The 11,642-nt window shown below is 50.5% G+C and overlaps 1 protein-coding gene across 2 annotated transcripts in view; it reads right to left on the reverse strand.

Moving 5' to 3' along the window:
* Spred1 (sprouty related EVH1 domain containing 1) overlaps positions 1-10,882 on the reverse strand; it is a 31,538-nt gene extending 20,656 nt beyond the window's left edge. For both annotated transcript variants that reach the window (XM_090318628.1, XM_090318627.1), the window contains exon 1: positions 10,779-10,882. In XM_090318628.1, coding sequence (XP_090174754.1) covers positions 10,779-10,810 — 32 coding nt within the window. In that variant the 5' untranslated portion in view covers positions 10,811-10,882. The remainder of the gene's footprint in view (positions 1-10,778) is intronic.
* Between the last annotated feature and the right edge of the window lie 760 nt (positions 10,883-11,642).

Here is an 11,642-nt window from a genome sequence, read left to right on the forward strand (position 1 = left end):
CGAAGTCAAGACCAAAGGAACAAAAGGCGCATGGTATCCTTAATATGTGACTATTAGATCCAAACAGTATAAGAGCGAGGACACAATATTTGCATACCCAATGCAACATGGTATTGGAAATATAAACACAACTACACAGACATAAAAACTTCTGACTCTATAGACATGTTTTATTACATAGATTAATATGTATGTATGACATACCAACCCTCAGCCTAATTTTGATTATGTTCTAAAATCTAAGTGCCAGTGATTGTATATAGATTCCCTTCTTGTGTTTGTTAAACACGCCATTTGAAATAAGATGTAAAAATCAATGTTAATAAATTAATTTTAAAAAAGAAAGAAAAAAGTAGGGTGACCTTAACAAAGTCATCATGGTTTGCTTGACAAGGTCAAGCTACAGATAAGTCATTACCTTAGTTAATGTAGATATCAGCTTCCTTTTAGCACCTAAAAACAGCTAACACTGCAAAACAGGATCAGGAAAGCTTGGGATCTCTGGAAGCAGACAGAAAGGCAGCTAGGAAGAGACTATCTAATCCATGTCCTCTGTTAATAACAAAGCTGGCAACGCAGCAGTGTCTTCATAGACAAAGCAAGAATATGGAATCCTAATCTATTTTTTGAACAAAATTCATACAGAACAAATAATATAAAAGGTAGAGGGTATACAGAAAAAGGCAGGCGTTAAAGATAACCAAGACTATAATGCTGAAAATGAGTCTGGTGGACCGGCAGGATGCTGAAAAGCAGCAGCTGTCCAGAGTAAGCAGTCAACAGGCCTAGGTGTGTGCTGGGGTCTTAAAATGTTCTCCACAGGACATGTAACTAAAGGTGTGGTGGCAGGCCTGCGATGTCACTGGGAGACGGGGGCATCCAGGAAGTGGGGGCTAATGGGAGGAAGTGAGGTCACTGGAGATGTGCCCCTGAAGGGGACATGGAGCCCACAGTGCCTTCCCCTCTTCACCTCCCGGCCCCGTGACCGCTCCACACTGTGGTTCCCCACCTCGAGGCTCTCCTTTGCAGGCCCACACAATCACAAAGTGGAACTCCTGAGACTCTAAGACAAATGACAACTCTTTCCTTCTTCATAAGTTGTTTTTAGGTGGCTCACACCTGTCATCCTAGCTACTCAGGAGGCTGAGATCGGAGGACCCAGGTTCAAAGCCAGCCTGGGCACTAAACAATGTGACTCTTATCTCCAATTAATCACTAGAAAATGGGAAGTGGGGCTGAAGAGCTCAGGGACAGTGCCTAGGCCCAGAGTTCAAGTCCCATGACCCATCCCCCTTATCATCTCCCCCCCCCCCAAAAGTTGTTTTTTAATGGATTCTAGGTCTGGAATAAAGGTGGTTTTTATTCTTGTTTTTGTTTTCTGTGCCAGTCCTGGGACTTGAACCTAGGTTCTGGGCGTTGTTTCTGAGCTTTTGTGTTCAAGGGCAACGCTCCACCACAAGAGCCGTATGCTGTCACTGCTCCCAACATTTTTGGTACCCATTTGGAGATAAGAGGCTCAGACTTTCCTGTTCAAGGCTGGCTTTGAACCATGTTCCTAAGATCTCAGCCTTCTGAGTAGCTAGGATCACAGACACGAGCCACCAGTGCCTCCAAAAGGCTTTCTTACACATCTTAAAGAAGGAATGGCTGGGCACCAGTGCCCCACGCCTGTCATCCTTACTACTGAGGAGGCTGACGTCTCAAGATTGTGATTCAAAGCCGGCCTGGGCACCAAAGTCCATGAGACTCTTATCTCCAATTAATCACTAGAAACCAGAAGTGGGGCTGTGGTAACGAGCTAGCTTGAGCTGAAGAGCTCAGGGACAGGGCCCAGGCCCAGAGTTCAAGTCCCACAACCGCCCCTCCCCCCCAAAAAGTAATGCAATCACCTCTACTCCTTCCCAGACAGCCAGCGCTGCCACAGCAGATAGATAGGGTGCTATCCTTCACTGTCTTCCCTGTTAACTCCACAGCAAGCCCTATGTAAGCTCAAACATCTTTGTTCTGTTTGTTAAATAACACCCTTAAACAAAAGGAGTGCAAGGCAGCAAATAACCACTAAAGAAACATGCATGGATAAGCATTTCAGTAGGGGTGCTTTTCCAGTAGGTACCATAGTATGTGGTACAGTCTTTGAAGGAGGGGGAGCGCAGTGGCTGATGCTGGGATGGAGAGGGAATATGGAGCATGGAGAGCAGAACACGACAGTGTTGAAGACAGTGCAGCACCCACAGCAGGCAGGTTGCACAGGCTCCTTCAGTGTGTGGGTGGTGAGACACGAGTCTTAACACATGGCAATCAGATGTGTTTATTACACAACTAATTCCTAGGTCCCACACCAGTGTCTCCATCCACATTTGGGAAGGCAAAGTCCAAGACGTTCAAAAAAGAAACTCAGTATGACGTGAAACTGAGGGCTCAGGCCCTGAGTTCAAGCCCCAGCACTGGAAACAAACAAACAAAGAGAGGGAGAGAAAGAAAGAGAGAGAGAGAAGAGGGAGGGAGAGAGGGAGGGAAGGAAGGAAAAACAGAGAGAAGAGGGAAGGGGAGAGAGGGGGGGAGGGAGAGAGGGAAGGAGGGAAGGCAGGCAGGCAGGCTATCCCACCCCACTAGTAATCAGTGAATTCCAATTACAGTAATGAGATACTTCCCTCCTTCCTACCTCATAAGGACTTAAAACTGTAATAGTATTACAACAGCTGTGGCCTCTGCAGTGCTGATGGAAATATGAACTGCTACAATGTGTCTGGACCACAGTTTGCCACTAACTATCCATGTAACAGTTAATGCTTTTTCTTTCTTTTTTTTTTTTTCATTTCCAACCTGGAGACTCTTGGCAAATAAATGACACTTTCGCTCATTTAGCATTCTATCATTTGAGCCACACCTCCACCAGTCTTGGGGCTTGAACTTAGGGTGTGGGCACTGCCCCTGAGCTTCTCTTGCTCAAGGCTAGTGTTTTACCCTTGAGCCACAGCGCCACTTCCTGCTTTTTCTGTGTATATGGTACGGAAGAATCACACATGCTAGGCAAGCCCTCTACACTAGGCCACCTAAAAAGAGGCACTACCACAAACACGGATGCTCAGGGATGTGCCACCTGTGCTGGATGTGCCTGCGTGCTGAGGAGAGTGCGTGCTTGTTCGGGTAAGAGCCTCCTGCCTCACCGCTTTGGACACGATCCCCGACTCACCAAACCCCAGATGTCTCTCCAGCCTCACAAGCACCATGAGCTGAGCTCACTGCTCTGTCACCAGTTTACAGTCTACATAGTTCTTTTTCTTGCGAGACACTTAATTAGTACGGATCCCTTTTCTACCATCTGGCTTTGTAAACAAATGTGTTTGATTGTAAAATACAGCTTGTTGGTTCACTCTCGTTACCTTTGGGTCCATTGCTTAATCAAATGCCCTGAATTGCAGAACTTAACTGAACTACAGAACTGCAACCTCCATCAACTATGACCTCCAGCCACACACTGAAAACCTGATCTAGAAAGAAAGAAATCCACCCTTATTCAAAGTACAAGAATTTATTTTCACTTTTGAGGTGGTGGGGTACTTAATCACTTACCAACATACAAAGCACTACCTGACAGGGACAACAAGCCCACTTTGTGAGTATGCATCCATCTAATGCGGACAGACACAGGAAGCAGTTCTCATTTCTAAGAGTTCTAATTTTTGTCTTCAGATCTGCTTTCATTAATACTAATGACTACACACGGTTCTACCTCATTCCATTTCATAGAGGTTTTCAGTTTTACATATGCTATCATGTATCTATGATGTAGTTCCATATTCTTGCCATTGATAACAACACAAGAGCAGTCACTCCATCTATTCAGATGGTAACAGCAGAAGGCCTGGGAATTCCAGGCCAGCTCAAGACAAAGTTCAAGTTAGCAAGACTCCACCTCAAACATAAGATACAGAGTGTGTCCCAGCCCTTTATCACTCTAGTGGTAGACCCCTGTCTACTATGGATCAAGAGCCCTGGGTCAGTGTCTGTCAAGTACCATTAAAAAAAAGAGAGAAATCAAAACCTCAACGCAGAAGCACAAGTACAAGTCTTGTCAACAGTATTATACATGACGACGACCACTACCACAGAAACCTGTGCTCCACAAGAAAGACAGCCGGTCTCTGTATTTGTACATGCTGGTCAATACAAGACTTCACAGAAGACTGCCTCATTAAAAACATATAAAATAGCCACAGTGGCTCACTCTGTAATCCTAGCTACTCAGGAGGCTGAGATCTGAGGATCATGGTTCAAAGCTAGCCAGGCATGAGACTCTTATCTCCAATTAACCACCAGAAAACTGTAAGTGGGGTTGTGGCTCCAGGGATGGGTTGGTAGCCTTGAGCTGAAAGAGCTCAAGGACTGTGCCCAGGCCCAGAGTTTAAGCCCCATGGCCACAAAAACAAAAAATAACAACAAAAAGTATAAAATGACTCCAAAATAAGATTGTTTAAAAACAGACAACACCAAGTTCTATGAATCAGATATGCTGAAAAGAAGGATCAAAACATACAGGCCAGATGGGTACTAATGGCTCAAGCTTAAGAAGGCTGAGATCTGAGGATCTTGGTTAGAAGCCAGCCTGGGCAGTAAGACTATTACCTCCAATTAACCACAGAAAGCTGGAAGTAGAGCTGTGGCTCAAGTGGTAGAGTGCTAGCCTTCCACAGAAAAGCTCATGGACAATGCTCAGGCCCTGAGTTCAAACCCCAAGACAGGCACCAAAAAAAAAAAAAAAGGCCAAACAGGAATAGAAAGCTCAATACTCATACAAAGTTTGAGACCAGCCTGGGTTAAATAGCAAAACTTTATCTCCAAATAACAAAACAAAATGTGCTTTGTAACATCGAAATTAAAACAAATGCTTCTAACAGGTTAATAATCCTTACAAAAAAAAAAAAAAGGAATCCCACCTTTAGAAATGAGCACTGATTATTTCATGAACATACCCCTGTTCTTCTGAAGAACTAGAAGTTCTTTTTAACATTCCCTTATCGTTAGTCAAAGCTGAAGAGGAGGGAGGTGACATTTACGTAACAGCCTCTGAAGCAGGGACATATTATCCTAGCTTTACACATGGAGAATCAAACACAAAGACAAGTTATGCAACGTGTCCAGGTCTTTGGCTTGTGTTTGTGGGGTTTCGTTTTTTGAGACAGGCTAGGCACTCCAGGCTATCCTGGAATTCCTTATATAGTCCAGGCTGTCCTTGAACTCATTATTCTCCTTCCTGCCTCGTCTCTATAGTGCTCTACTCTGCCCAGCAGTGCGGTTCTTTCTAAACACACGCCATCTACTAACTAATGGGTTTAACAGCTATAATTTCAAGGCATGATAACTATAAATACTATCTTTCTGCTGTAACGCCTGAGCAGCAACTATGCCAAGAGAGAAGATAGGCACTTCTCTATTGATATGATGGAATGAGCTGTGCCCCTTGAAAGGAACATTTCGAAGTTCCAACCCCAAGGACCTTAGCATGTAACTGTACCTGGCAAGCTGGCCCTGCCAACACTTGACTAGTTATCAAACACTTGACTTGCTATCAAATGCCGTGGGGACCTCACTCTGTAGCTCTGAGGACTGAGTACAGGCACTGTCCCAGATCCACCTAAAATCGCCTTCTACCATAAGACTAACACAGCACACATTATACGAATAGAATGTCACGTCTTCCCACCGAAGTTAACGAAACCCTATCTATCTACAGTCACCTAACACCTTGACTGAAGCTCCTTTAAGAACTATTTTAAGAAAAAATTCATTGTTTTTACATTTTAAGTATTATAAGAAAAGAACTTCACAGATTTATATAAATAATTTTAGTTCTATACTCGAGATGCAGCTATGAGAAATCTGTCATTAAACAGTGAAACAGTGAACTGAATCTAAATATTAAAGGATAATGAAACCGTGTAACCTTCTCACAGGGATTAAATGTGTTAGATTAATGTGGTGTAGATAAACAACCGAGCGAGACTTACTTATATGGTATTTCTTGGTCATTTGTTAAGCGTAGCATGAAGTCTAGTATGGTGTTAGTATGTTCCCTAAAGAAATACTCGGCATGGTGGCTAATGGACAGAAGCCATACTCAAATTTTTTCATCTTCAATAATCCTCACAGCTACACGCAGGATGAACTCTACCACTTGAGCCTAAGTACCAACTTCTGGCTTGTTCTATGTATGTGGTACCGAGGAATTGAACCCAGGTCTTCGTGCATGCCAGGCAAGCACTCTACCACCAGGCCACACTCCCGGCCCTATGTTCATCTTTTTTTTTTTTTTGTAATTACATTGCTATAATTGTCTCAAGGAAAAACAGGTTTGACTTTTTTTTTTTAAAAAAAGCAACCACAGGATCAAATGCAGGATTCAATGTGCAAACCTCAGTATCCAATGTTCACAAACAATAGAAATGCATGGGCCAGAAGTGTGGCCTAGTGATAGAGTGCTTGCCTACCATGCACAAAGCCCTGGGTTCAATTCCTCTGTACTACTGTACTATATACACAGAATAAACCAGAAGTGGTGCTGTGACTCAAGTGGTAGAGTGCTAGCCTTCAGCAAGAAGTGTCCAAGGACAGTGCCGAGGCCCTGAGTTCAGAGCTGGCACTAATACTAATACTAATAATAGAAATATAAAAGTATACTAATAAAATTGATTCTATCATACAGTAAAAATAATCACTATCAAATTATGTTTTAGAATAATTAATGACATCAAAATATTCACAACATATCACCATAGTACTTAATGTTATTCTATTCTAATGGAAGTGCAAATGCATCTATACTTACAACTATGTAATTCACGTTCAAGTAAATTAGTACAAAGTGAGCATCTAACAAAGGAATATGCTGTGTCATCTACATCAAAAAGACAGGCAAGACTAGGTACTGAAATGTCTTTTTTTCTGTTCATATTGCAATGTCTTTTTCTTATAAACCAGAAGTAGCAATACAAATCATGGTTCAGTTCAGAAACAATTTTCTATATGAACTACTCTTGCATAGGGTAAAGCACTTTGATTTATTTACTTACTTAATTTATTTATTCATGCCAGTCCTGGGACTTGAACTCAGGGCCTGAGAACCATCCCTAAAGCTTCTTTTTGCTCAAGGCTAGCAGTCTACCACAGGAACCACAGTGCCACTTCTGGCTTTGTCTGTTTATGTGGTACTGAGGACTCCAAGCTGGGGTTTTCATCATGCTAGGCAAGCACTCTACCAGGGAGTCACACTCCCAACCCAGGTAAAGTACTTTCAGATCAGTAGCATTACTTGAATGCGGTTCCGGTTTCTACTGAAAACTGGAGAAGTGGACTTTTTCAACTCAAGGCTACGTCTCTACCCCTTGAGCCACAGTACCACTTCCAGTTTTCTGGTGGTTAACTGGAGATGAGTCCCGGGCAGGCTGGCTTGAGCCAGAATCCTCAGATCTCAGCCTCCTGAGTAGCTAGGATGACAGGCATGAAAAGCGGGGCCTTTTCTTTGACAAAGCCTTTCCTCTGCATGGTAAGACTTAGTCAAATCTCCTTAGAACCGGCCAGACGTTCACCCTTTCCATGCAGGCGCTTCTCAGTCACCAGCCGCAGCATGAAATAATGGATCCTGTGCCTTTTACCCTTTCCTGATTAGTCTGGCCAGTCTCTCATAACAGGCTTTGCCTACAGAAAATCTGTGAAAGACCAAAAGGACTTAAAATAATAAACCACCAGAGATACAAACTGCTGAGTTCTGAACTTTCTGTGTCAACACACACACACTCATCTTTTCTTTCTTTTTTAAAATTTTTGCCAGGCCTTGGGCTTGGACTCGGGGGCCTGAGCACTGTCCTTGGGCATTCCTCAAGGCTAGTGTTCTACTACCTGAGCCACAGCACCACTCTGGCTTTTTCTGTGTATGTGGTATCAAGGAATGGAACCTGGGTCTTTGTGCATGCTAGGCAAGCACTCTACCACTAGGCCAAGCTCCCGGCCTGACACACATGACTTCTTGATAACAGGGTTCTTCTACTGCACAGCTCAGAGGCTAAACCCTGGCAGGTATTTGTGTCTACCACAGTACTTGGCATTGTAAAGATAAAGCACAGTGGGTTTACAGTTACAGAAGTCAGGTTTGAGTACATTTCCTCTGGAAGTGTCACTCCCTCTATGATAGTTTTAGACGGGAAATAAATTATTTCTCAGACTTACAGAAGCACATTTCAAAAACGAGGCCGATTTTGGCCTTAAAGCCTTCAAAGCTCAATAATTTACATTTCTCAACCTACAGCACAGCTAATAATTTCAAATGCACATCAAAACCATTTAGAATACACATACACACACACACACAAAGCCTTTAAAAGGAGGCAGTGTAAACTCATATTTACTAATCTATCACCAACCACTGTGCAAGATCAAATAGGAGATTTAGAGAGAAAACCAGAAGTAAACAAACTGTTACGATAATAGATGCCTTATATATATATAAACCCTCTAATGGAAGCTAAGTAAAGCAAAGACACACGGGAAGGATGGAAGAATGGGGTGGAGTATAGATACTCCAGTGTAAATAAGAAAGAGACAGGAGAGGCACGGATTGCTGGCAGGGAAGCTGTTTGGGGACAGAGATCATTTCAGGCAGGCTAGCATACTGTGTTTCAAAACACAATTCAAGACTGTCAAGGTTTAAGCCAGAAAGAAGATGGAAATGAAGCTGAAGCAGGCAAACAGCGAGATAGACTGAATTCTAAACAGTTTTTGTGCACCTGCATCTACATAAACAATACTTAATGTGACACAGCTTTCTATTTCCCATTCATTTCTAGAATACTTTCCAACTACACACCCACCCACCCACACACACTTATAACGTACAGAAGTAAACAAATAGTCATCTACATCCTTAGATTAACCCACCACAGGTTACACTTTCAAGGAGGTACTAAATGATATAACTACAAAAATTGGCTTTTGATTTAGTTCTAACCTGGATTACACCCTAACAAGTTTATCACAGTTGACCTAAGTACCTCTAATGGACCTACTTCCAAAGCCTCGTATTATCCCAGCTTGCTGAGAAAGGCTAGTACTGACACAGCAGACATGTTTCTGGCTCATGTCAGCTAGGAAGTAAAATGCTTACTATTTCAGCTATTTCCTTTCTCCGAGTGCTTCGGTCCCGCTGGCTGAGGACCTGTGCTGCTATAGCCATTCAGTAACGAGGCACGGAGACATTTCCTCATTACATAATACCTTCCCGTAGTTTAAGTTCTAGTTAACAGTGTGCTCCTAATCCTATTTGAAACGAAACATCTTTGTTCAGCTGCTTAAGAGACACCGCAGCGTGCGTCACCAACACGGTGGAGATTTATCCCAGGGAACCCTCCGGCCCGCGAAACGAGGTCTGCATCTGCAGGAGCATCGTCCACACCTGCCGCCGGGCAGGAGGAGGGGAGGCTCCCCTCGGCCGGTGTGTCTCCGGTGTCAGGTGCAGCTCTGCGCACACCGGCTCCGGGGATTGAAGCCTCCACTCAAGGGAGGGGCCCTCAAACCACCACCGTCTTCCCCGCCGCGCAGGGCCCACCACCTCGGCTCCCTACCAACTGCGGCTGGAAAGAAGAGGCTCGGAGCCCACACCGCGGGGAGGGGGGCCCGCGTCCCGGGGTACGGGCCGGCCGGGAGGGGTGCGCTCCGCCGCCCCTCAGGCAGGCGCGGGGCGGGGCGGGCCCGGTGCAGGAGGCGGCCCGGCGTCCCCGCGCCTCACCCCGCAGAGGACACCTCCTGCACCGCACCGCACGGCACCTGCTGGACGGGGCCCTGCCGTCACGACCGCGGCCTGCGGGGCTCCTGGGGACGGGGGGGGGGGGTGAGGGGTGAAGGAGGAGGGAGGGTGCACTCCCGCCGCCCCGGCCTCTCCTTCCCGCCTCGGCGTCTGCAGCGCTGGCCAGTCAACCAGCCCCGACCCAGGACCCGACCCCGGACCCCGACCCTGGCTCCCGACCCCGAACCCGGCTCCCGACCCCAACCCCGATCCCGGCTCCCGACCCCGATCCCCGCTCCCGACCCCGACCCCGGCTCCCGACCCCGATCCCCGCTCCCGCTCCCGACCCCGGCTCCCGACCCCGATCCCCGCTCCCGACCCCGACCCCGGCTCCGGCTCCCGACCCCGACCCCGGCTCCCGACCCCGGCTCCCGACCCCGATCCCGGTTCCCGACCCCGACTCCGGACCCCGATCCCGGCTCCCGACCCGGCTCCCGGGCCCGCCTGGCCGCCCAGGGCCCGGGCCGCGCGCGGCGCTGTGAATGGACAGCCAGGTATTTTGTGAATGGAGGCGGCCACGTGACGCCGGCCCCTCCCCGGGCGGCATTTCCCACGTCCCCGCGTCCCCGCGCGGCCGGGGCCGGGGCCGGGGGGCCGGGGGCCGGGGCCGGGCGGGGCGCGGGCCGAGCCAGGCGGCCGGGCGGCGGCGGCGGGCGCCGCGCTAGGTTTTTATGAATGGAGAGGGTGCTATGCAAATGAGGGCGATTCACAAAAAGGAGAACATGGCGGCCGCCGCGGCTCCCCGCGGGGCCCCCAGCCGCCCGGGGCCCCGGGAGCCCGGCCGGGCCCGGCCTGCGGAGGCTCCGCGCGGCCAGGACGCCGGGCCCGGGCGCCGGGCGGCCGCGCTCGCCGCCGCCCGCAGGCCGCCGACCCCGCGCCCGCCGCCCCCCGCCCGCGGCAGAGCCCGGGCCCCCGCGCCCGGCGGCGCGCGCCCGCTCCTTACTCGCTGTCAGCCGTCGCCGTCTCCTCGCTCATCTTTCCCTCACCGTGCGGCGGTCTGGCGACGGACGGGCAACGGCAGGCGGGGCGGCGGCGGCGCCGGGGGGCGGCGGGCGGCGGCCGGGGGGGCGCGGGGGCAGCGGCCCGGCGCCGTCACCATGTTGGACGCCTCGCCCGCAGCGACGCCCCCCGCGCCGGGGACCCCGGCCACCCCCGCAGGGGGGCGACGGCGGCCACCGCGGCCGTGGCGACCCCGGCGGCCCTCGCTCGTGCGGCCCGGCCGGCGGCGGGAGGGGGCGGATCGGGCCCCGGGCCCGCGCGGGGCGGCGGGCGGCGCGGCCTCAGGGGCGCGGCGGGCGGGCGGCGGGGGCCGCCGGGCGGGCGCCGAGCCCGGGCTGCGGGCGGCGGGGGGCGCAGCCCGCCATCCCCGGGTCGCTCGGCCCTGAGGCCCCGCGGAGTCGTCCGGACGCGCTCGGGCCGCGCGGGGCTCGGCGGCGGGCGGGCGGGGGCCTCGGGGGGGCTCGGGGGTCCGGGCGGCCGCGCGGCGGAGCGGAGCGGAGCGTCGGGAGCGGCCGCGGGCCCCGCCAGCCGAGCGCAGCCGCAGCTCCGAGGGCAGCGCCTGCCGCCGCCGAGGGGAGCCGCGAGGGGGGCGGCGGAAGCGCTCGCGCCGCCCGCTCCTTCCGCCGCGCGCGCCGGGGGCGCCGGGGAGCGGGACGCGAAGTAGTCCCCGCGCCGCCCGGGGGACGCGGGCCGGGCCTCCGGGGCGCGCGGGCCGGGCGCGGGGACGGCGTGGAGGACGGGCTCGGAGCCGCGGCGCCGCCTTTCCCGACGGACCCCGGCCGGGCGAAGTCGTGGGCTGCACCGCAAG

This window comes from Megascapheus bottae, chromosome 25 (genome assembly GCF_031878675.1).
Source record: "Megascapheus bottae isolate mThoBot1 chromosome 25, mThoBot2.hap1, whole genome shotgun sequence".
Lineage (NCBI taxonomy): Eukaryota > Metazoa > Chordata > Mammalia > Rodentia > Geomyidae > Megascapheus > Megascapheus bottae.